At 37.0% G+C, this 26,934-nt stretch overlaps 1 protein-coding gene across 3 annotated transcripts; it reads right to left on the bottom strand.

The window, feature by feature from the left end:
- Positions 1–108: 108 nt before the first annotated feature.
- On the bottom strand, positions 109–24,773 carry LOC139959531 (uncharacterized). Of its 3 annotated transcripts, XM_071957236.1 has the most exons (15): positions 18,795–18,931; positions 18,216–18,358; positions 17,556–17,601; positions 17,089–17,257; positions 15,682–15,862; positions 14,605–14,719; positions 14,082–14,297; positions 13,024–13,219; positions 12,118–12,280; positions 11,398–11,624; positions 9,765–9,901; positions 8,175–8,378; positions 4,906–5,516; positions 3,535–3,613; positions 109–3,095 (listed from the first exon to the last, which is right to left on the bottom strand). In XM_071957236.1, exons 4-15 carry the CDS (start codon positions 17,180–17,182, stop codon positions 2,673–2,675), a joined length of 2,646 nt encoding a protein of 881 aa, XP_071813337.1. In that variant the 5' UTR covers positions 17,183–17,257; positions 17,556–17,601; positions 18,216–18,358; positions 18,795–18,931; the 3' UTR covers positions 109–2,672. The 3 variants fall into 3 exon arrangements, with proteins under 3 accessions (XP_071813337.1, XP_071813338.1, XP_071813336.1); XM_071957237.1 differs by lacking the exon at positions 18,216–18,358 and having other exon boundaries at positions 18,795–18,925; XM_071957235.1 differs by lacking the exons at positions 17,089–17,257; positions 17,556–17,601; positions 18,216–18,358 and adding an exon at positions 24,565–24,773 and having other exon boundaries at positions 18,795–18,987.
- Between the last annotated feature and the right edge of the window lie 2,161 nt (positions 24,774–26,934).

Here is a 26,934-nt window from a genome sequence, read left to right as displayed (position 1 = left end):
GCCCATTTTTTGTTAGTAGAAACAATAGCATCAAATCTAATAAATGAACAAGTTAAATTTTCATAATTTTTTCCATGATATCTAGTATTAAACAAGTAAATCATGATATAACAAGCAATACAAACTTTGTTGAAATTATAATTTTTTTTTTTTTAATGATTAATTCATTGAAATTTTGAAGCTTCAATGATCAGGGATTATGTGAGTACCCTAGACCTTACAGAGTAATTCTCAACCAACCACTTTCTTAACTCCACTATCATCAATTAATTAATATCTGTGATCATAAAATCGATTAAATACTGGCTTAACAATGCAGTCCAAAAATTATTATTATTTATCTAAATCCATTTCTATTAATCATAGATTTACACTATGTGAAAAATATGAAAGATTACAAAGTGATCATTTGTTTACAACAAATCAGAAGAATAGAAAACTAAAGGGAATGACATGACCTTAGGAAATGATATGCAGAAATTAACCAAACATCTTAAAATCTATGAATGAATTATAACTTTCAACCACCTGATGAACAGTTACAAATTAAACCCACAGAGCATCTATCCTTACAAACCATATGTGTATTTCAATGAACTGTGGGAAACAGATAATTATTCATAATTCAGGAAATGACCACACTGTTCAACAAAATTGTAAAATTCAATACATGGGTGAAATAAAAAAAAAAACATGACTATTTCAGTGAAAGGCTTGTAAAAGAAAAGACTAATCAAATGAGACACACCAAAAATATTCTAAAATAAATATGTCTCTAAAATTGTTACTGTTACGAGTAAAGGGAAATTCAATGAAGTCTCGTGGAGGTTTTTCAAAAATGTAGTTTGTATATTGTACTTTGAGACGAGGGTAAAATATTTAGCTATCAATATATATATATATTACAGAAATTTTTGTTTTGAATGTAATTTGGCAGGTTTCCTTGTATACCACTCAAGTCTATTAACTATTTGTTTGGAATGTAACTAGACCGTTTTTACTTGTATACAACTCAAATTTAAATTTCCTTGCCACAGCAGAGTGAAAAGTTATAAAAAATCATTAAAAGCAAAATAAAGAAATTTTAAAGTAAACAAGCATGTTCCAAGTTTCATGCAAAAATTCTTTATCCTGCAGGCAGCAATTATAGAAATACATTGTTTTATCAAATTTATAATTATGGCAGCCTTGTTTCAGATTACTTTGCCCCATCGGCACTTCAGTGAATTTAGCATCAAAATTTTCTTTGCCGCTTATACATCATTAAACAAACTATTCGTTCCCTCATGTATCTTTTAAACTATGTTGCCATTCCTTTACTAAGTGATAATACTCAGTTTACATATAATGGAATCTGTAAGGATGTCATAACTAGGGAAGGTTCATATACAGATACAGAGACAGGAACTTTATATATTTGCATCTGCCTCCTTAGAGGATGGGTAACTCACTAGCTCCTTCTTGATATCTGTTGCAATCAAGTAAACAGCCATGATATTGAAGCATTCAGGCGATGTCCCTCTTTAGCTAATATTAACGTTACTGGTTCTACATATTCCGCAATGTTTAATATGACTTGAACAACTAGGGCAGGTTCATTACATAAATAAAATAAAAAATATGTAAATTACAAAGATGTATTTCAAGATTGGTTAAATATTTCCTTTGAGAATTGATGGCACAAATTCACTTGAAAGTGAAGCCACTCTCCTGGTTTTAGACAAGCCTCCTACGCAGGGATGTTATAATGCCAACACATACTTTGATGTCCTTGTAAAATAGCTGTAGACATGACAGAATTGAACTTGCAACACTGTCACACCACACTTGGAAGTGAAATTTATTGTTAAGCTGTAAAGTATTATTATTTTTCTTATTCTTATTATTTTTATTGTTGTTTTTTGTTTTTGTTGTTGTTGTGTATATCAAAGTACTCTAACTATGTGCATATATTATCATCATGATTAGTATGATTATTATGATGTAAAAATATTCTGTATGTGGGAGGTAAATGGCAGCTTGTCTCACTTCAGTTCACTATATTGACATTTTTCATGTTATGCAAAGTAGAGGGAACATGAGCATAGCATGTTAGGAAAATGACTACAATACCCTTGAGGAGATGCCAAGGACATGAAAGAGGAAAACGATGTGGGACAATGAAAGACAAGCCACTGATCCCACCCACAAGTAACAGCAGGTCATAATTCATATCATCTTTAAAAAAAAAACATTTATGGGAAGGAAAAAAGTAACATGGAAGATATTTTAATTTCTAATTTCTTCCAATCAGCACAAACCTATCCGTCTTCAAGTTTGCTGGTAAAAACTTAATATCTCTCAATCATTTCATATAACATGCTGCCTAGCAATACAGCCTAAAAGAACTAACAAAGTAGAAGTAAGGATTCTGTGAAGAAAGAATGTACTAACACACTATGTGGACAAGGCATATGTAGATATATTATGTATATATATATATATATATGTTGCAAAAATTATATACTCAGTTATAGAAAGGTAATAGAAAGTTTTATGAAAGGCAGATATCAATATTTTAATTGCTTATGGAGTTTGAAAGACCTTAGTATAATATGCCAAAGTTATCATTCCTGTTTTCTCTGCGAGCTATGCGCACAACACACAACATATACACTGACTTGAGACACCACTTAAAAAATATGACACATCTTACTTCTCTTCTCACCTTCTGTCGTTTGCTCACTGCTCTCCTCGACAACATCTTTACTGTCAGAAGTTTCGTTTTGACCAGAGCCACTCCCTTTGTCGACAACTCTGTCTCCGTCTTGAGCTCCAATCTCATCAGACGGTGTCTTGATCTCTTCTTGATCCTTTCCCTGATCCTGACCATTGTCATCTTGACCAACGACCTCATCTTCATCCTTCACCTCTTCATGGCCATTGACCTCATCCTGACCTTTCATCTCACCCTGACCTTTATCCTCTTCACTGCTGACCTCTGACACACCCTTTGACTCATCTAGATTGGTCTCAGCTATGTCAGATGGTGCACTGTTTGCATGTGATGATGCATTGTTGGAATTATTTGTCTCATTACCTTCTGAATCGTCCCTCTAGAAACAGGGAAAGACTTTGATTAGCTTTACATATAAGAAAATCAGTATAACTCTCTTCAATTCTTTTATGTCGGCTATTATGCCTCATGGTTAATAGAATATACATAGAGGGGATAAGGGGGCTGGCAGAGGAAAACAACTGCACAACTTTCTATCCTTTAAGCAGCCATTTAAAACAGAAAGTTGGGGTGATGTCTTTCCCAATACCTCTAAACACAGCTATTAGATCTTTCATTTTTGTTAACTCCATGTCATTTTCAATTATTATTATTTTTTGGGAGTGAGGGGAGGTCTGGAATATCCATATTTGAAATTAAGAAAATAATGAGTATAAATCCCGCATAAATATCCAACATTAATTGACTGGATGAACTGCGATACCACCAGTTGCTAGAGGGGTTGCGAGAGGAGAATTCAGTTATTTGTTTAAACTAACCTCACCGCTGGCTCCGTCCAGATGGAAAATATTCAGCAAAGCTGGTCTGGGAGATTTAGAAGGTTGGAGGTTTTCAGCCCTGTAAAATGAAAAAGGCAATACAAGACAAATGAAAGCAGATCAAAAGCTGGGAACATTGAAGCCTAAGACATGTAAATTGAGGTGACTCGACATTTGAGAAAAAAAAGCCAGCAGAGGTTATAAAATAATAAAGACAATGAATAAAGTTTATAAGGGAAAAGGTATATACACTGTTATCACTAAGCTTACAAAGAAACCATGCTATAAATGTCTGGAATCTCCATCGCTAAAAGAAACATTGCCCTTCTCCATCTACCTCATCTATTAAGAAATGGGTTGTTAAGCAAATCATCTAGGATTTCTAGTTTTTCTTTCTTCGGTAAGATATAGGTATGTAGTTTGTAATTGATTATATTTATCATGACAAGTTTTAGTGTTCAAGTTGGTTATTTGCCATCAAATATTATTTGTGTCCATGCATTCTGTAAAGTGTGTATACACAAGTACACTCATTTTTGTTAATATGTTCCTATTCTTTTTTCTCTGGTTTCCTTGATTTTTCCCTCTTACCCTCTTAATAGTTCTACGTTTGTTAAGCCATGAGGCTTCTTAGACACTTCCTTTCACAAAAAGGCATGCTCTGTCTTTAAACTTTATCAAATTATATGTCTATATTCTACTTTGCTCTGGAAAAGTAAATGATATGAAATGAAACAGGAACAGAGAATTTTTTTTGTCTAGAACACCATTTTAACCAGTGATCTAGGTTCAACAAGCCCTGTGTTTTAACCAACTGAGATATCTAGCCCTTAGTCTGTGATGAGCCATATACACCAAATTTCTTTATTGAGGGTGCCAGTCAGAAGACACAGAACATACCTTACATATTGTGTTATCAGGGATGTGTTATCAGTTAGTATTCGATTGTTTATTTACTTATATAAGATCATAAGCTGTAATTCAAACAAGGGAAAAATTGAAAGTTGGAGAGCTCTTTCTTTGGATGAGTTTCGACCATTTGAGCCATAACAGGAGAACTTCAGAGAGTAGATCATTTTATGCTACGAGATATTAATACTCAATTAATCAAGGAGCAAGTCCACCATCAAAGAGGGTTCAAAATGGGCTACAAAGGGCAGTAGAATTGTGTTTCCAACACACAAATATTTTTGTACACAGCAAAGTGTAAAATCCTTAATGGAGGAATTAACCCATGATCCCTATTGACCCATGTGATAAAATAACCAACATCTCCGGACACAGCTGAGTAACATCTTCCCCATTGTTACTGCATCACTGTCGTGCAAATCTTAAGTTTGCAATGACAGTTTTTGCAGCAAACTGACTTACATGTCTTTCTTGATGGTTTCGAGCAGATAGTAAACGGCTGCGTACAAGGCCAACCCTTCGGAGGGTTTCACCAACTCTTTCACAACCTTGTAGACGTCTGCTGGTAGGCTCACTCCCTGTTTTAGTGCTAATTCCGACCACAGATGGTCCTGTAGGTTGACTTGACAGGGCAGGAGGTGAAAATACGCTGGCCTCGGGGGAAGCTGATGCAGGTGAACAGGGAAGATGAGGTTAGTCAACGTCCTCGCTCTCCATATAGCGATGTGCAACTCTTCCACTTGTTCTGGTGACTCGATGTAGTTAGGAGATAAGAGTGGAACTACTTTCTTGCCTTCTTCGATCTTCATCAACCTCTCTTGCTCGGTTTGACCTTTGGCTTGCACGTTTAAACCGGGAGCAGAGTGTCTCAAGAGGCGGATCATAAAGTCTGCGTACTTCTTGTCGTGCTGATTGTAACTCAAGACCACGTCGATGTCTTCGCCAGATTTCTTCTCCTCCTTGAAGGCGTCCGTTAATGGAGGAGGGAACGTCGCAGAGGAGTTCTGGAAATTGTCCTCAAACTGATTCCTCCGTAGTCTTTCCCACTCCTCTGTGATCTCCACTTTACTGTCCTGATGGGAAAGAAATTCACTTTGTGGTTAAAAGTTTCATGTTTAAGCAGTGCTATTTATACGTCATTCTTGATGTTCATCTAAACTTGTAAATTGACTCCTGCTTGAGCCGTTTAATGTGCCCTTTAACACAACACAATGTTCATACAAGATGTGGAAGCAAAAGCCTTTAAGTTACAAAACACAGGTAAATCACTAATTCAAAACTAAAACTACTGATAAATATGGAATTGACCAAGATGAATCAGTGTTTACTATTTAAACAGTATTGTGCCTAACTCTTTGCTACTCAGTGTCACCTGGGAAGCAACATGATGGGGATAGGAGAGGGGAAGGAGCCGCTAAAACCAACTTGGCTTTAAAGCAAAATAGCAATGAAACCATTAACTCCTGTGTTGTCTCAACAATAGGACATTGTGAATACAATGACAAATGAAAGAAACAGACAGTACCTCTCCATCCCAGCTCCTTACCCCTGTGATCGCCTCCCCACATTACAAATGTTCTTCCTTTCTGTCTCAAACTCTGCTGAGCATACTAACTCTATTGCACACTTTCTCTAGTCTAGACAACATAGGTAGTCAGAAATCTGTACTATGCAGCCTAATGTGCTTTCCCATTCTTCAAAACAGAACAAAAAAATTGAATTGGGATGTTCCGTAGTCAAGTGTTCCTCCATAGCAACCATTCCTTTACAAGCAGACAAACAAAGTGGAACGGAGAAAATCTAATTATCTCCTCAGCTCTGTTTGCTCATCTTCTCGCTGTTCCTGTCATTCAATTAGGACCATTCCTTTTAAAGCAGTTGCTGGCAATTTTATTATTACAGTGGAGATCCATACACTATTCACAAAACATCACCAGAGCATTTATTCTGTGCAAACGTTAACAGGTAAATTCCTGTTGACAAAAATGGTGCCATTCCAAGGTTCTTATATAAGATAGCTTATGACAGCAACAACTTTAGCCCAGACTTTTATAACACATGATCAAGCCTGGGTACAATAACTACACAGTGTTGTACATGTCGGTTAAATGATAAGTTTTTCGTCCTGCAAAAATTAACAGACTTTGACATGGCTTAAGTTTAATATCTAAAGTAATATTTCTGCATCAATATTACAGGGCAGGATACATTCTCTTGCAAACAGAACCCCTAACCCTTAACTGCTTTAATATACCAAGTATTGTGTTTACCATATTAAACATACCATCTTTCTGCATCTCTCCTAACCAAAGGTTGACTAGCAGGTTATAATTAATACTCTACAGGATCCGCATAGTTATGATATGAAAATATGACATGACTTTAACAACATTCAGGGAAGAAACAATTCCTCTGTAACTGGAAAAAAAAATGCTAAAGGATGATCTTTGAGGGTCTCAGGACATTTACTGCAGGGCATAAAGGAAAGCAATACTTTATTTGTTATAGTTGAGGGTCTCAAGACATTTAATGCAGTGTATAATTAAAGGAAAGCAACACTTTAGTTGTTATTGTTGAGGGTCTCAGGACATTTACTGCAGGGCATAAAGGAAAGCGACACTTTAGTTGTTATTGTTGAGGGTCTCAGGACATTTACTGCAGGGTATTAAGGATATCAACACTTTAGGTGTTATAGTTGAGGGTATCAAGACATTTACTGCAGGGCATAAAGGGGCAACACTTTGATTCTTATTGTTGAGGGTCTCAAGACATTTACTGCAGGGCATAAAGGAAGCAACACTTAAGTTGTTATAGTTGAGGGTCTCAGGACATTCACTGCAGGGGATAAAGGAAGCAACACTTTATTTGTTATAGTTGAGGGTCTCAGGACATTCACTGCAGGGCATAAAGAAAAGCAACACTTTAGTTGTTACAGTTAAGGGTCTCAGGACATTCACTGCAGGGCATAAAGGAAGCAACACTTTATTTGTTATAGTTGAGGGTCTCAGGACATTCACTGCAGGGCATAAAGAAAAGCAACACTTTAGTTGTTATAGTTGAGGGTCTCAAGACATTTACTGCAAGGCATATAGGAAACAACACTTTGATTCTTAATGTTGAGGGTCTCAAGACATTTACTACAGGGCATTAAGGAAAGCAACAGTTTGATTCTTATTGCTGAGGGTCTCAAGACATTTACTGCAGGATAAAAGGGATGCAACACTTTAGTTCGTGTAGTTCAGCTTCTGGGTTATTGAACAAAAGACAAAACTTTGTACAGTTATGGAAAATGTTTATCAAATATTGAAAATAAAATAGGTGAGGGGGGTATTTATTTCTTATTTTTTAGCTCTTACCCATTTTAATAACCATTTAATTTTGCTATTTTTACAATTGAACATTTTTCACCCACTTAAATGATGTCATAAATTAAATGATAGAGAGCACAAATTTGCAGTTATTTCAATATTGTTACCACTACAGATCAAAATTTGTACATCTTTGGAGGAAAACTCACTGGCATCTAGCCAGTAAATAGCCCAAATTTAGAGGCCTTGTACAGCCAACTATGCAATAATTATGAGGAAGCAGGTAAAAGATGAATGGAAACTACTAACAGTGACACATCAAGCTCTAATCTATTGTTATTATGAAGAAAGAAAAAAAAAGGGAAAAACAATATATATATATATATACATACTTTATGAAGTACAAGCAATGTGTTTCCTCACCTTGAAATCTTGAAAAACCGAAGAATTCAGGGAGTCTTCCTCTAGCTTGCCTGTCTCCAGCCACTTTACAAGAGAGGAGCAGAGTTTCCCCGCATCTTCTTCAAAGTGATCGGAATCTGTTGTTAACTGAGGGACTTTTTCATAGCCGGTAGGAAGGTAGTCAATTTTCTCCACAACAAAGGGTATTAACTGCAAATGATTTGTCTGTGTTGAGTAGGCAAGATATAAATAAAAATAAAATCAGAAATGAAAACAGGAGGTCAAGAAAGGTAAAGTTGTAGGTTTACAGTCTTGTAGCAAGGCCCAAGCCTTCTCACCCATTTATACAGCAGTTAATAATGCCAGGTAACTGGTCACACCCACACACCAAAGTGTGTTCAATCAACAGTTCTTTCTGTTGGCACTACAATGTGCTACATCTAGGCTTTCCCTTGGAGATGATAACTTATGCACCAGGCTTAAGTGAGGCAAATGACTGAGATTAAGTGCCTACCCAAAGGACAACAATTTGGCTGCGATTCCAACCAGCAATCCTTAGATCACAAGTCCAGGTATGCTGGGGATGCAATAATATTTCCATTCTGGAGTATTGTCTTTGCTACTTTACATTGACATCCATGCCATTCCAATCCATAAAGAAGATAGCAACATTTTATTAAACATCTATGTTTTCTTCTACTTGAATAAAGTAAAAAGATAAACACCCAGCTAAACCACCACAGGATACATACACGCCCGTTTTACTCACTCAATCCCCAAATCCTAGACCCTCTCCCCAACCAATTTATTTGTATGAAGTGAAACAACTTGATTAAGTCCAATGTTGATGACAAACCTCTAAGTGTGTGGTTATGATTGCAATTAAATGTAAATTTATGACAAACTAAAAAAAAAACACCTATTTTGCATTCGTACATTGGTAAAAATTTGCTGTATTTATTTGACCAAAGATTATATGATGAAAACCATAATTGTGTTAAACGCTAAATCTGTCACATCAAGTCATTTTCACCACGAGTAACACTTACCAAGACATGAAACACTTCTGTGTTTATCTAGTGTAGGATTAGTGATAACACACGACTATGACCAATGCACATTTATTGTCCATGATACAGTACAAGCCTATTTGCATGCATGTAGAGATGATAAAGAGCTAGGCAAAGAGGAATTGCAAAAGTTCAGTGTCATGAATATTAAACACTACCACTCTCAACTTTTGTAATTGGTGTGTGTGTTCACAAACTCTTCTTCACTGTTTTGCACTCTATATTAAAATTTGTTCATGGTTTGTGAAGGAATGGAATCTATGAACTGGGAATAAATTGTCGTTCAAACTTTGTGTAGCACTTTTTGAGGGCTCTGGAATTTGTCTATGGTTCCTGCGTTACAACTGCTATACATCTGCTATACACCTTTGTACTTGGGTAGCAATTTTTGCATTGCGATACTGGATAAATGATTCCTTGGTGAAGGAGGAACCTCTTAATATTAATGTGACTGGGTGGTAGTCTATGTGTCCACACCGACTGAGTGCTTATAATGGAATTCAGGAATTTGAGGCTTGGAGGAACCTCGTGGTCCTCTTACCTTTGCATAATGTTTCAACATCGCTAGGTTAAACTCTTCCTGGCACACGGCGGACTTGATGTAGTTATTGGTCATCAGAGCTACCAGACACCTGGAACCATCGATGGAATGGTACAGCGCCCTCTGCCAGGATTTACCTATTTTTTTACAAGAAAAGTGGAAAGTGTGTTATTATGAGAACTGCAAATTTACAATGTCAACATGGTCCCTTTAACAAGCCAATGTGGTTTCATTCGTACAGCTAAAACATTGACATATAACTTTAAAATCTTCTCTGTCATTTTCAAAGGCTTTAGACTTGAAAATAAGAGTTGTATATGGTCAGTTGGAGTCACAAAACAATTTCTAGAGAGGATTGGACAAAGCAACTGTCTGAAGTTTTTTCCTACATTGTTTGCTATTACCACTGGTTTTCCCACTGTTTTTGCAAAGTGGACAGTTACATCCAAACACTTTTAATACTTCATAATTAAGGGTAATTTTGCAATTAAAAAATGTTAAACCATCTGCTTATGTTTTTTATTTTTTGTTGTATTAATGAGGGTTCTTTTCTTGTTTTAATAAATATATTTTGTTATTTTACTTTGTTCTTAGTTTTATATTCTATTTCTTGATGTTTTGCCCTGGTGGCTTCCAAGAGGAATGTGTTACTTCCCACAAGCCTGGTTGGCATGGTTATATCAACCCTGCTTCTGATTATATCAACCCTGCTTCTGATTATATCAACCCTGCTTTTGATTATATCAACCCTGCTTTTGATTATATTAACACTAGTCTGATTATATCAACACCAGTATGATTAAATCAACTCCTGTCTGATTATATCAATCCTGCTTCTGATTATATCTATCCTGCTTCTGATTATATCAACACCAGTCTGATTATATCAACCCTGCTTTTGATTATATTAACACCAATCTGATTATATCAACACCAGTCTGATAATTAATACTAGTCTGATTATATCAACCCTGCTTCTGATTATATCAACCCTGCTTCTGATTATATCAACCCTGCTTTTGATTATATTAACACTAGTCTGATTATATCAACACCAGTCTGAATATATCAACACCAGTCTGATTAAAATCAACACCAGTCTTGATTATATCAACACCAGTCTGATTATTTCAACACCAGTCTGATTATATCAACACCAGTCCGATTATATCAACACCAGTCCGATTATATCAACACCAGTCCGATTATATCAACACCAGTCTGATTATATCAACACCAGTCCGATTATATCAACACCAGCCTGATTATATCAACACCAGTCTGACTATTTCAACACCAGTCTGATTACATCAACACCAGTCTGATTATATCAACACCAGTCTGATTATATCAACACCAGTCTAAAGCTGGTGTACAGCTCACACTTCTTATACTTTCATATAAATCGGGTAACAGCTAAGCTGAAACAAGAAAATCTTTTCCCTCATTTCTATATTTCTTCATCTATGTTTTGATAAGCCAAAAGTTTAGATCCCTCCAAAATACAGACAAACCAAAGAAACTAGCAAATGTTTTGAAAACAAGTCTTGATGCCCTGGGATCGAAGCTAGCCTGTTCTTTTCACAAATTTCTGGCCATAATTGATGACCAAATCTATCCAATCAGGCCTCACCTGTCTTCAGCTCTTGTACATCAAAGAATATTTTTAAGTTTGGATTCAAGTCTTGCAAGATCTTAACCATCTTCTGCGCTAGATCTGTCTCTTTGTGACAATAGGAGAGGAAGAGGTCGTAGCGAATCACGCTGGCATTCATGACGGACAACTCTCTCGTAAAGTTGATGGACAGTGAGATGATGATCTGGTAACAGGCGCTGTTGACTGATTCTGCAAAATTTGATCTAATAACAACAAGAAACATAGATAGCAATTAATAAATATACAATCAATAAACAAAACTAATAAAACAGCAATGAAAGGACTTGGAAAAAGTTATTTTCATGTGTGCTACAGGAGGCATTTGGTATTTATGAATGATCTGCTAACAGTTTGATTAACCATCTGTTTGTAAGCCTCAAGTCTTTTTTATCCATTTAAAGAGGGGTGAGTTTGTTCATGAGGGGTTGTAAAGAATCCATAGATATTTCATCTGGACTCATTCAATTCTTTAAATTTGCAAAGTGATGATCAATAACAGGGAGAAAGATGGGGAGGTACAAAGGAATTGGGGAGGAAGGGAGGGAGTTAGTGGCAACTCCTTGCTCCTCCCCAATCACACACACACACATACCAAAGATCCTGCCACAGTTTTAACAGACATCACTGCGACAGTAATAATGAGAAAGAGAGCAACTTCCCATATATAGAAATTGGAAAGTATGTACATTGACTTACCTACAATCAATGTACTGTACCAGACCCATGTACGTCGGCATGTTGGTTATGGTAATCACATAGAATGGGGCTAGCATATCACGATGCGCATTACGATTACAACAGAGGGCGATGTTGTACTGCTCGATGCAAGCTGTCGACTGCATGTAGTTAGGACTCAACACTGTAATATGTCAAATTAAACAATGAGTCATCACCACGAAAGGAATGCACAGTTTAAGTGTTAAGTAGCTGGCTAGCTATGTAGCTTTGCGATCAATAACAGTTTTGTGCGAAATATAAAGTAACATCATTTTCAAACCCACTAAAATGGCAGGCTTGTCTAAAACATGTCTATGTATATGTCCATTGGAATAATATCATGGACTATCAATTGTTAACAAATGAAAACACTGATAACACCTGTCTCTGCGGTATTTTGGACAAGGTCTACTCAGCCATATATACACTCGGGGAAGATGTGAACATTTCTTTTTGCTATAATTAGGATTTTCCTAACTATTTGGCACATTATTTCATATATAGGGGAAGCTGGGGTCCCCCCACCCCTCACACCCCCTTTTACAGTGCCAAGGTTCTTGAAGTCCAGATGTCACAGAAGACCTGTGTTGTTACTATAATTTCCTCTACCAATATACAATTGAAGATTGAAATGTATTGCAGTGGTTAGTGATTGAGATATTGAGGCAAGCACCCTTAGTTGAGTTTCAATTCAAATTACTCCCACGCACATAACCTTTGACCTTCCTGCAATTAACCACCCATGACTTCCTCTTCTTGCAAAATGTAGACCACTATATCATTTGGTATGATGAAGCAACACAAGTAAAGGTGATGTAACTGCTTCCTACGACAGGTTTCAAGTAAGAAATCTTTTGATGATATGTTAGATCTGCTCATGCTGACCTGTAATGACCCTGGAACTCTTCATCATGACCTCATACATATCTTCCTGCCAATAGGCATCCTTGTCCAGTTGCTGTTGCTTTCTGAAGATGCGGACGTCTGTCTTGTTCGTTTTCAGTTTCTCCACGATGGCCTCCACGATGCTCGTGTCAGTCTCGCTGTACGATAGGTAGAAATCATACTCCACTGGAACTTCCTGAATAGAAAAGGAAATGATAAAAAAACAACAGTGTCAATGTAAAGAGATAAATCGATATCCTACTTAAAGTCCAAATAGTGTGCACTTAATCCCTCTGTGACATTTTATTACAGGAAAAGTATTGTTAGGTACTGATAAATTCATAACAAGCTGTAACAGAGGATTTGTAGATGCAGAACCCAAAAGTAAGAGCTTTACATTAATGAACATTGTAATTATTGAAAACAAGGGCAGCAGAGCCGCAGAAGGTCAGCTACGCTTCTGTTTTGCAAATTTGTTAAAATTGATTGGTGAGATTCCTGAGCAGTTTATCCATTTGTTTGTGTGAAAAATACAAGATATAGGCAGGATAACGGTGTCATTTTCTTTCCTGCCATTTCCTTGTTTGGAAACACTGTCATAGACTTATTTTATGCAACAGATCGTTGTAATTATTTCTAGGGATAAACAATACCCCATTGCAAGAACAAAGAGCCGACAGGTATCCCCCCTTGTAATTTTCATTTCATGCAAAAATAGAACGAAACCTAAAACAAGTATTCCTCTGCTAAATCTGCTGAAATGTTGTGGATATCATTTGAGTTGTGCTGACCCAAATTTCCTCATTAAAATTGCACCCATACCAGAATGGAATGACCTGCAACGTGCTTACAATCGACCTACCACACAGAACGTTAAAGAGCAGAAATCACAAGTCGATATGTGACTTTGACTACATTTTGTAATAACTGATATTAACTTTATAGAAAGACCCAGTTTTGGGCCCTCACATGACGACAAAAATATTTTACCTGAACAACTTTTGTTCACCACCATCCGAACCTTATACCCACAACACATCTTGTAATGTTACTCTTACCTTTGGCATCATGTACTGCATGTCATATTTCTCTTTCAGTTTACTGAACGTCTCCAATGTGTACTTGTAACCATTCTTATCAGCAACCTTTCTCGAATCACCTTCAACTCTCGGACAAAACAGAACAATCTTCAGCATTCTCAAGGGTAGTCCTGCTTTCATCCAATGTACAGCGGCCTCCACCATTCCTTTGAGCATCACTTCTTTGCCATAACCCTTCAAAAGAAAATATATTTCAGAAAAATGACAAGTTCAGCAACAACAACAAAAAAACCTTCAATAAACAACAAGGATGTTAAAGAAATTGAATCTTAATTGATGATGAACAAATAGAGGACTAAAATATATTAACATTAAAAAAAAAGAAAAAAATTATTTTCTGTCTTTCTTTTCAATTACCAAATTCAGATTTTAGTACTAACAACTATTTGAAAACTTGACAAATCTTTTTTCTCAGTTTTTATATAGGAATATAATTTGTTTTTTGTTACATACAGTAGGATAAATACTCATGTTCCAATACCTGGTTTCCTGTATTCAGCAGTGATGTTATAACAGAGCCATCTTCATTCTTAAGGACAGGGACCAGACACCTGAATGCATCCCCAACCATCTCTTGAGGTGGCGACTGAGACATCCTGTAAGAAAATAAAAGGGGCATCCATAAATATTTAAATTCGATATAAACAGTTTGTACCAAACTGTGCAGCTGTAAAGAGGGGGTTGGGTAAGGGGTGGGTTGGGGTCAGGTGGGCAGACTCCCTCTCCTCCTTCAGCTCTTGCTAACCCACTGCAGAGGTGTCTCCCTTACCCTGTGAGGAGGCTGACATAACACATCCATTGAAACATGAATGTAAATATGATACCAATCAAAAATAATAGCAAAAAGGAATCACGCAAGGGTGAAGAGAAATACGCTCTACTTTTTTCCAGCCTCCAATATAGAATTTTCTATCTTCTGAACCACTACACTACTTCATACACTATTGGTCAGAGATGGAATGGGGATATGGCATGGGAGGGTGAGAATACAATAAGTGGGGGGGCAGGGATGAGATGGGAATATGGTATGGGTATGGTGCAGTGGGATTGGGCGGCTATGGTGGTGCGTGGTAGCATGGAGTATATTTGGGTTGTTGTATACCATGAACTACATTAGCAGCAATTTCAATCATCAGAGAGCTTCAAAAGTTGGAAATATTTGCATCATTCAAATTATAACCCATCTGAGTACTTAAGAGTTTGATCTTGATTATATCACTTTTGGGTACTTGTATTAAATTTGTACTAAACACGGTTTTTGGACATTTTCACAAAAGACTGCAAACTTTGAATTTGTGGAACTGAATCTAGCCATCAATACTAATCATTCAATTTGAAACAAACGGGCAATTTTGCACAGATTTACCTACTGTACAGAGCTTTGCAGTGCACAGACAGGAATATCGTAGAACTTCAAAGACAAAATATGTCGCAAATTTCAATTGAAGATCATACGGTACAACTGCTGTTAAGGCTTTCATGTGCACCCTGTGAGAACAGGAACATTATACAGCATAACCAGCCTTTATGGCTTTATGGAAATGTGAATAATACTAACATCTTAGTTTCAAAGCAAAGTAATTTCTTGTAGGGAATGTTTTCTGGTAGAGGCTTCGACCACCAGCAACTATACAGCTGTCTCAGGTCTTCCTCTTTGTCCCGTGCCAGATTACGCACACTCAGGCTCAGGTTACGCTGGAGAGCTCCGATGAGAGATGTGGACGTGGGGGTGTAATCCCCTGAAAATATGAAGAAACAAGACATATTGGAAAATTGTCAGTATTTTAGCTATTAATATCATGGGATATGAGTTTTAAGTGACAGGAGTGGCGATAGGAAAGAAGAAACGGGAGAAAGCGATAATTGTCATTTATGCGCTATAAACATTCTTTTTCTTTTCCACAAAAGCTGATCTGGAAAAATGAACTCTCTTTGTCCCAGCTACATAATGACCCTTCCTTACCTTTAATACCAACAACAAACATACACAAAAACAAACCAATGAGCCCTTTAATTAATACTGATAAAGGATTATATTTTTCATGGTGAAATGCAGAAAGAAAATACAACAATTTCTTCTACAGGATTGGTGGGCATTGGTGGGCATTCAGGAAATACGAACCATAAGCACTTTTTCTTTAATTTCAAAGAAAACTATGCCACTCTTATATTAAACAATCAAGAGTTGCATGGATTAAGGAAGAGGCTTACACTACCCAATTGGTATTGCCACGGAAGGTACTGGTCTGCATGCAGACTTAGCCAAAAAAACGTACCTCATTTTGGTCACACTGAAGTAATATAACCACCAAATGAGCCGAGCTATGCCAGCGACTCACTGACATGATATGGCCGCTGGTATATCAATGTAGCAATCACGGTTGGCTACTTTGATATACCAGCTATTACTCATTCTTTCTAATGACCTCAGTGACAAAAGTAATGATTATTCTCTAAGCTAAGATACTTGAAACGAGTAAATGCTCTTGTAGTCCCATTAGACTATCGGTATCTATCCTTAACAGCCTGCAACAAGTTGTCTATAACCACTGAAGTATTACCACAGCCCTTCAAGCACCCTGTCACAACTAATTGCTTGTTCACACAAGTCCTGCACACAATGGCACATATAGTACTGGAAGCAAGTAACCAGGCTTGAATTTACGTCCCAAACAAGTGCCTTTGCAATGCTGTCGCTATTCATTTCAAGAATAAAAAGAATCTGCGTACAAGAACCATTCTGATTGAGAAATAGTGTATTTCCTCCTGAAATTGTTTTGAAGCTGAACAAAAGATGGTATGATTCCAGCATAGCTTCAACACTGCAAACAGTTTGATCGGATGAGTTATGAATGGTGTTAAATTCAATCACTGTATCATCCGAATCCATTTTCACAACAAAATATAGCAAAAATTCAATCAAAGATCTGCCTGGAAGTTCATGTCCATAATGTATGTAGCTTACAGCGGGTATATCTACTGCATGCACTGAGCAGGAATGGCACAGTCAGAGCTGGTAGTCCATCCGACATGAAATATTGCACGTGTTGTTTGCACATTAGATCCCAGAGGATTAAAAAGAACGACTAGGGTCCACTTTTGGCATAGATTCTCCCGCGACACAATTTGTCATTCTGTGAATTAGAACAAAAGGAAACGAAGAAAATACCATAAAAATCAATTCTAAATCACACTTAAGCTTAAGTTTCAGCTTAAAATATTTTACAAGTTTTAATTAAAAGCGGAAACATGATTATTTTTCCGATAGGAGATACAAGTTTGGTATAGAAGTCACAAGGCAATGGCATATTTTCGGTGGCAATAGAAAGAATATTAACATACATTTATTAGATTGTATTGTATTTAAATTCCTTGCTGTTTGTTACTACAAAGCATTCTCTATTCTAAAGTGGGGTATGACTCATGACTGACCTGTTTCAATATTGTTTGCTTTCTCCACCATTTGCTGGGTTGCCTCCTGAAAAAAAAAATTTAAAAATTCTATAGTTTTTCTATGTAAAAAAAAATTCTGCAAAAACATTATTTTTATGTATATTTCCCACAATAGGGAAACATTCCTGTATTATACCTGTACCCAAGAAACCCATCACAATGTGTATGAACGACCTCAGACCCAAGACACCCATCATAATGTGTTCTTTGGATGACCTCAGACCCAAGAAACCCATCATTCATAAGGAAACTACTGTAGTTCTGTTAGGCCTAACCAGACTCCAGAGTAGACTCTCGATTTAGTTTTGAAGCCCATGGCTGTAGCCTAATGTGAAGGAACTGTTAGTATCACGTAGCCTAGTTACTAGGCATATGTTTAGTGTGCAGTGGTTTTTCAAATGATGAACTGCACTTAGCTGTATAGGTTACCACAATGTCAGAATTGTGATACTCGATAGCATTTAACTGTAACTGAATGTCTTTATAACCTCTTCCTATATTCATATATTCCGTATGCCTATAGCCTTTCTATCTTCAACAATAGCAATGCCTACATAGGCTAAGCTATACCTATCAAGTGGACGATTGACGAGTAGTAAATATGATATTTCATCGACGCCGAGACACTAATGTATATACCTTCAAATGGCTTCATTAGTTCATCCATCCTCCAGTCTGTCAGTATGGTGTTGAATTCAGTTTCTGCCATGACGTTCTGGACGATTACGCTGATTTCATCGTTTAATTTGCCTGAATTGCCGCACCTGTAATCCATTTGTGGTCTTGTTGGCAACAAAATAGGGAGCAAGTCTTTTGCAATGATGTAGACATGGCCAATTGTCGTATGCGTAACAATTTAGCATTTCACGAATGTTTATGCAGCCTTTGAGGTTCAAACCGTGGTAATAGCTAGACACATTACTTAACCAAATGCAGCGATATGGTGTTCACAAAAGTATGAGAAACATTACACATGTTCCAAACTTTTTTTCAACCAACTGTCTTTAGAGTGTAAGTGTCCAGGCATAAGCTTCTTCCTAGTTCAGTTACCACCTTATTTATGTCGGTGTATCAATATGTGTAAAAAGGAATTTTTTTGTTTTTAAACTTATATGTGAAGTTAACCCTGTATTTTACAACTACTGGGGAAGAGGAGAAAGTGGCAACATAGGATCACGATACATACTATCATAATCCAATCAAATGAATGTTACCCACCTGCAAATGCTGAGACCATAACGACATCAACCTTATCTTTCAGTGCCAGTCTGGTGATATCTCCGAGACATAGTTGTATTTCACACTCCCCTGTCTGTGTGAGGACTTTGATGGAATCCACCAGAGCAAAACCTGACATGATCCTTTGAGCAGTACTTCAGTCCCATTCAAGCAAGCAATAGCTCATCAACTCCTAGAATGTTATCAATGGGGGAAAAAAAACAAATGGGTAATAACAAACTGTTTTCTATAAAGTGATTAGGCTAAATTTCAAAATGATCATGGGCCCTTACAACAAGTTTGCATTTATAATACTCTGTACTACCGTACCTGCATGAGATCACATATATTGTCAATCTACATTATGCTGTGAAGTATTAAGAGAGACTAAACGGAACTTATCTCTGGTTCATTAGATATGACCAGGGCATTATAAGGGATATTACTAGTTATGCCTAGGGGAAAATCTGGGGCATTTAATTGTCATATCCTGTAAAGAAATTAAATAGGTAGTATGAAGTATGTAAGTTTCTGCCATTGGATTGTATGTTGTATGTTGAAGTATGTTGAATGCCCACAGCCACAGGTAGTATGAAATTGCTTACAAAGTGGCTACTGTATGTCAGTTATGTTTGATACATTATGTAATATCCCCTTCAGTCAAAAACATTTGAGTATATAATCAATCAGCTGTATATACATTTTGCATCATTTTTGAAATACCATTCTCATAAACTCAGTATTAGCTAACAGGTTCGCAGGAATTTCAGCAAAGTTCTCCAACCACAGATGTCAATTCTTTTATAAAGCATTGTACCAATGGCAGAAGTGTGACCTTGTACAGATTCCTATGTGCTGCTGTTTCAGTCAACTTCTGTTCTAGGGAAATAGGACCCTAGGCCTAACTTAGGTCCTAGTCTGGCTGCCGAAGTTTGGATTCTGCAATTTCTTTTACTAGGCTAGTACTACCCTAATTGCAAGATAAAAACAACTGTGTTGAAAACCCACTGAATTTCCAGCCAGCCCCAAAATATTAAAGTTCCTATCAGATCAGCTGCATATGTATAACACAGTTTAACTATTGTTGCAAAATACGATGAGCCTACATCTGAAACCAGTGATATGACTTCACATATTTTAAACTACGCTAGTGCAGTCAAAAGCCATTTATCCACCTATAGAATAATCTCTAATACTCCAAATCGGAACTGGATCATAGGAGAATTTGATAGTTCCTGACCTAACCTAGATAAATCTTTTGAGAACACAGCAGTTAAATGCAATTAGCCGTGCCACAATTTCCACCATCTGGGATGCCATAAACTCTATGGATGTTTCATTGTATGAAAACATTGTGGTGCATGCTGGTACTGTACAAACGATGTTTCCAAGTCAACCCAACCAAAATGATTTTAGGTACTTCTGAGGAGGTTGTTACGTCAACTCCTGAACCCTGCCCAAGACTAGATCAGTATAGTGTTGAACTGGACCACTTGGATGCCAGCCTTATAATATACAACACAACATACTGTAATATAATAAACATCTACAGTACATATTACACACCTTGATGTTAGTAAGAGTTTTTACAATGTTGTCATCAATTCAACAATTTTATGACCACCACGAAAATCAATAATGTAATCGAAATAGGTTTTATGAATATTCATCACCTTTTATCTGGTGGATCAATTACAGGTTATTATATATGATGGTACGAAAACATGTAATAATTAGTAGCATCAGAAACTCTGTCTTTCCAACTAAGTGGAAGAAAGCCAAAGTTGTTCCCATTTACAAGAGTGATTCAAATCAAGAAGTAACTAATTCATTTCAGTCTTGCCTGTATTATATATCTAAGATGTTAGAAAAACACATTCATGGTGCTTATAAACTGAAGATATATAATCAACGACTGGGTTAAATCTATTGATAGCAGATATCTTATACTTTTTATGATCTGTTTTTCTAAACCTGAGAAGAGCATTCAATGGCCTAGTAAACCTTTCTTTTCTAATAAATTTAGATTATCTATATATGGTCTTTTGGAAAGTTCTGTTGCATGGTTTAAGTCATATTTATCTAATTGACAACAATCTACACATGTTAATGGTGTGCTTTCCCATTAACTGCCAGTAACATGTGGAGTGCCACAGGGGTCAATTCTGGGCCTGTTGCTCTTTTTTTTGTTTATTAATGATATGGGTCAAAGTATTTGTCATTGCTTGTCGGATATGTATGCAAATGATAACAAATTTCAAACTTAATGAGGATACGGCTAATGTTTGCAAATGGTGCAAGAAAACTAAATTTGGTTATAAATAGTATTCAAACTAAAAGCATGTCAATTGGTTCAAGACAAAGGCTGAAATCCATTCCAAATAACACATTAAATATTGGTGTCAAAGATTTTACTGATGTGAGTATTGTAGATTTGAATGGGGTATGATTATTGCAAGAAAATATGTTTAGTTGGCTACAGAAAGCTGCAGCAAGAATTATTCTCAATGCAACATTTTTGATGATAGATCTGAAGACCTTTAAAACTTCGAACTGGTCCTCACTCGACGACGTTTAAATCGTAAAAGATTGACAATATAGGTCTATTTGTCTTTAAATGGTCTGGCTCCACAGTACCATGTGGACATGTTCTGTCACAAGAACATAACCACTCACAAAGGTCCACCACACGAAATAAGTTATTCTTAGACTGAGGGTGGTTATACTCATTAAGAAATTTCATATGTTGTTACTAAACGAGTGGAAAGAGTTATCAAAGGAGTTTAAGAATGCAAACACCTTAAATACCTTTAACTCATTTCTTATGCCCTTAAGTTTATTTCAATGATTGTTCCAACTTCCAAGTTCTATTTCATGCCATTGTACTTTTTGTCATTGTCTTCTTATTGTTTACGTTTTTATTCTAGCCTATATTATTATTTTTAATATGATTAGGCCTAGGGCCTAGGCTATATTATTTTTATTCAAGGTCTATCCTAGGCCTACTACTAGTACTTGTAGCATGGTCACTTCAAAGTTCGGACACCTAAGCCTTAAAACACCCCAAAACTAAATCTTCTGGTATAAATCACCTGAAAATATACTTGATATGTCGGAGAAATTTGTCATAGTACGATACACGGCCAAACTTTCTTTCCTGCAAACTGTTTTCACATTGTATTCCAAGAAGATTCTTTGTGATTGTGGAACTGGTATTTTTTTGCTAGAGTATTGCGAAGTTCGGACACCCAACCCACAGTGTGGCGCTGGTGATAAAATTGGTGGCGCAGTTGCTCTTTCAGTAATTATAACAGACTTCATAGATCTCCGTCATTTTATTGACAAATATCTAAGTACTTTCTTGCACACAGGTCATTTTGGAGAGAAAATAACTGTAGCTACGTACTTTTTGGTAAAATTTGGCTCTTGCTGTAGGTTGTCATGGTGAAATCGTGTATTTCTTTGGGTGTCCAAACTTCGCAATACTGACTATATACTAGGCCTAGTACTACACTGTTTTAATAATATTTCAGGTCCTCGACTGGGGATTGGCTTTATGATAACGGAGTATACCCTCTAATGGTAAATAAATGTTAAATAGACAGAACGAAAACTTAGGAATACGCGATCTACCGTATTCTACCACATTTACGTAGTAGAACTAGATAGTAGGCCTAGTAGTAGCATGGTGGGCTCATGATTGACGCACTTAAGGATTTGATCAACGATATCTATCAAGGAAAAATCCAAAACACTCAACTGTATGTGTTTTTCATATGTGTAGTTCCTCAGAAATGTTCTGATCTCAAAATATTTAAGGTTCTGTGCTTATGCACCGTACAAATGAGCAGAATTTGACCACAAAATGTCTGCCGTGTCAAGTTCTTTCATACCCCTAAATCAGGGTTGTCCAACCTTTTACAGAGGAGGGCCACGTGGAATGATTATGATGAAGGAGGGGCCGCATGAACCCTACGCTCGATTTTCCGATTTTTTGCCCGAAGCCCAAGGCAACAAAATGTGAGCACTGCGCGCGGAGCGCACTGATTTATTTTCCTTCCTGATAAAACAGATGAATAAAGTTCAGCCTCCCCCCTCCCTCCGCTGAGAGAGTGTCACACAAACTGACCTGTATGCAGTTTTTTGGACCAGGAAGGTTCGAATGATTGATTATATAGCTTCAAATTGTTATCAATAAATCTGCTCACTAAAATTTCGCACAGTAGAGCATCTCTGGCGGGCCGGACACAACCCTGCGGCGGGCCGGACTGTGGCCCGCGGGCCGTAGGTTGGACAACCCTGCCCTAAATTGACACATTCGTCGATAAGCTAACTGCAGTGTAGGCCTTAGTATACATCCATTGACTTTAGATGCTGTTTGCTATGCTCTGAGCCTCTAAGCTCAGACAGGTGAGGTCACAGAGAGTAGTTTTATCATATTGAGGTAATGTTGGGTATTTTTAGGGTGTAAGATTTCCAAATGCCCAAAAAATGTGCAAAACTGGGGAGACTGGAGAGGGTATTAAAAGCTTAGAAAATACCACAATTTGGTCAGCAAATAGCTCAAATGGATTCAAACTCATGAAATATGTAATTCTGCTTGACTGCAAAAAGTTTAGGTGGCCTGCTGTATCGTTGCTAGTAATAAGGCCACGAGAATAAAAGTTATAGATTTGCGTCCACCGCCCGCATGCCTGAAAAGCTACCGCACGAAAATTTTCATTATTTCCAAAAATTTCATTATTACAAAAAATTTCATTATAAAAAAAAAAAAAAAAATCCAAATCGCGCACAGCGGAAAGACGATCTATTTATCACGTAAATGCAGCTATGAAAACAGTATCATCGTTTTGCCAGTGTCGCGGCGTCATCGGGGTCACAGGTCAAATCGCTCCAACCGCCCATCGGATTCTCGCAATGTCTCCACGCGCACACGTGCGTTGATACCATGCATTGTTCTCGTGGAACGAAACGTAAGAAATCCTGTCAATCTTTTATACTTACCTATAGTTTGAAGACTCGAATTGTTGAAATAAAAGGGCTAAACTATAACAAAGTTTATTGACATTGCATACGATATACAAATATTGATGGATGGCATGATCAGAATGTGAAATTTTACGATTCACTGGTCGATGTTCGGCGGTGTTTTTGATCGTCTCCAGTGTAATGCTAAAGCATAGGATAACAAGCAGTCAATCTAGGCCTAGCCTACGTACGTACTGTTCCAGGTCAATGCACTGTAGTGACCAAGTCATGTAGGCTATCATTGTCACTGTGTACATCATGTTGCAGACAGGAGCCCGGTATTTTGACATTTTTATAAATTCTATGCATCCCCATCCAGCTAGCCTAGTACTACAGTAGTAGCAGTTGTGTTTCAAAGCCAGGGTTTTATTCTCCCCTACTGTGACATGGTATTTTGAAGTCGTTTATATACCATTACCACTTGCGTGAACGGTTTATGTAGATAGCTACGCATGCGCAGTTGTAAATAATGAATAATGAATAATGAAAAAAAGCCTCATGTGTTTTCAAAAAAGTCCGGACACAAATCTATAACTTTCATTCTCGTGGCCTAATTGAAGGTGCGTCAATTACGGGGGTGCGTCAATTATGAAGCCTTTACTACTAATGGTAGTCCCAATACTACTGACACAGTGTAAGTAGTAGCCTAGTACTTGGCCTAGGCGAGTACCAGACTATACCTAACCTAATTGTTAGCCCACTGACACTGTAGGCTAAGCCGGGAAATAAAACTGCTACTTACCAACAGCCAATCGTGGATTTCTTCCAATCGAAGAGGCTATCACGAGCTCTAAGTATTGTTTTGAATTCATATAACTGATAAGTAATAGTATATAGCAATTGAACATGAACTTAATCCTCAAAGGCCAGGCTTGCCAGCTGAAACAACCCAGACGACAGTAAGTTACATTTGTTCCCAGTGCAGTGTTGTTGCTACGTGTACTGTCTGCATTTATAGACATAATGAACGCCAGAAAGGACAACTTTCTGTTATGCATGGGCTGAAGTTATGCATGGGCTGAAGTTTGTTCACCCTATCTTTTACGCACGTTATTGCATGGTTTCGTGTAGAAAGAATATTAATATTGCTTTAGAAGTACGAGGTGACTGGTAGTAACCAATAAGCTGAAAGCTATTATTCATATTTTTAGCATATTGGCAAAACATCCTTTTTGTCCAGTCATACCCTAGAACATGTTGCTCCATGCCCAGAAAGCTGAACTGAACCCTGTCTCTAGTACTGGTTGATACCGAGAGAGGGCGCCTATACCAAACGCGTGTGTAAAACTGGATGGAATAGAAGTCGCTATGCAACTTTTCCAGTCATTGTGTTTTGAATCTTTACTCTTGCTGAAACTCAAAATAACTCAATAATTGATACAGAGCATTGTGACGACGAGGCTGTCTGAACCCTAAGTCCTCCAAACCTGAGTGACAGCTTAATTAGTGACCACACCTGTTCATCTAAAATGAAACGGAATCTTTCCATTTCTTAAAATCTCCTAAGCCCCTCCCAAACCATACTAGACACCTAAGGATTTTATACCAACAGGAATCATTATAAAGATGATGTTAAAACTGAACACAGATTTTTTTGTTTTGAATGTAAAGCTATGAAAACATCTTCCTGATATCATACAAATACAGATCGTACTGATATGGACACATATAACAGACAAGGTCTAGAAGACTCAATGGCTCAGCCAGGGATCACATGCACCGTCATCTGCGACTCCATGTACCAAATACTCAACGGCAGACATCCAAGGGTAGAGCCACTTGGTAATAATGATGACAAGACCACCACCAGCCACAGCCCTCCCACAAGCCACTTAGCATTACATTTTACGAAGCAAAGGTATGTGGTTGTGTGATTGCATATCAGATGTTTTAATGGTGTCCCCGGTTTTGCTACTAACATGTGGAAAAACGGTCCACCACTTCTTTGCCACCCACTGAGCAATTTGGTAGGTGATACATTTATGTCTTCCCTTCAACCACTTTTCAATTTTCTAGCAACCAGAGAACAATTAAGTTTGATAAAACATTTATATTTTAGAATAGATAGAGGGGTAGACAGATGAGAAGGTTTAACGTGATAGCATCTTTTGTTTTCCATTATCATTTCAAGATCTGGGAACAATAACATAACAGTATATACTGCATATTATAATCAAGTCAATCGGCTAATTTTAGTGGACAAGGTGAAACAATCAAACTTTTATGGTACCTACAATTTTCAACCCTAATTCGCTAAACAATTGATCCAACATCTCTTACTTTGATTAGTACTATGCTGGTGATCATAATTATTTTCTTATCATGGAGAAGGAATTAGGAGAATTCTAAAACTACGTGAATAGGAAACAAAACAAGTAAAGACAGCCAAGAAGCTAGAGCTTCAAATTGTATTTATTAAAATATTGAACAAAGAATAAAAGACAAATTAAGAAAAGACAAATACTTTCTTAAACAAATATCGTCAAGTATGGAGAAGTATGATTTGTGTTGAATATGCATATTTCCTTCACATCAGTCATTTCATCCCAGTAGGCTATCATTTCAAAGGAACAAGTAAACTTGAACATCAATTAAAAGTAACATTATACAAAAGTGTATCATATATCGATGAAAAGTTTGTCAAAATTAATATGACTGAAAAGGCTACATACATTGTCCTTGTCTGGTAAACCTAGAAAATAAACACAAAATACTGCTTTAAATGGATGAAAAGTTGCATTCCTTTCAGGTGTTTTGTGTTCTTTTTTTCCTCAAAATACATATAGAAAACAATACAATTACAAAGGCACAAGAAACAGCTTTACTTTATGTTGGTTTTGACAAACTAGTTTGAACTGGCTAGAAAATATTTGCAACACTTTGGGAACTCAGATTGTGGTACCACAAAACGGTCAACCCAACTCTTACCCTTACTTTAGAGTTGGCCTCTCACAGTTTCCCTTTGGTCTGTGTGCTTGTGATTGACAATCACAGGATGACTTTTGTAAACCCAAACAATATTCTCCATAAACAAATGTTGGTCGTCCTATCACCATAGCCATCAATTGGTTAAGTTTTCTTACATGTACTCATGAAAGAAAGAGTTTGGTGA

Source organism: Apostichopus japonicus, chromosome 19 (assembly GCF_037975245.1).
Source record: "Apostichopus japonicus isolate 1M-3 chromosome 19, ASM3797524v1, whole genome shotgun sequence".
Taxonomy (NCBI): Eukaryota; Metazoa; Echinodermata; class Holothuroidea; order Aspidochirotida; family Stichopodidae; genus Apostichopus; species Apostichopus japonicus.
Note: the sequence above shows the minus strand (reverse complement) of the source record. Positions and strands in the feature narration are given on the sequence as shown.

Bases quoted from the DNA above. Each gene is read 5' to 3' on its own strand.
- LOC139959531 (XM_071957235.1), bottom strand. From the start codon at position 18,933: ATGTCAGGTTTTGCTCTGGTGGATTCCATCAAAGTCCTCACACAGACA. The intron at 12,281-13,023 runs GTCAGCATGAGC...GACATATTACAG, and splicing joins GAGTTCCAGGGTCATTACAG to TGTTGAGTCCTAACTACATG. The intron at 8,379-9,764 runs GTAAGAGGACCA...TACTCAACACAG, and splicing joins TGTTGAAACATTATGCAAAG to ACAAATCATTTGCAGTTAAT.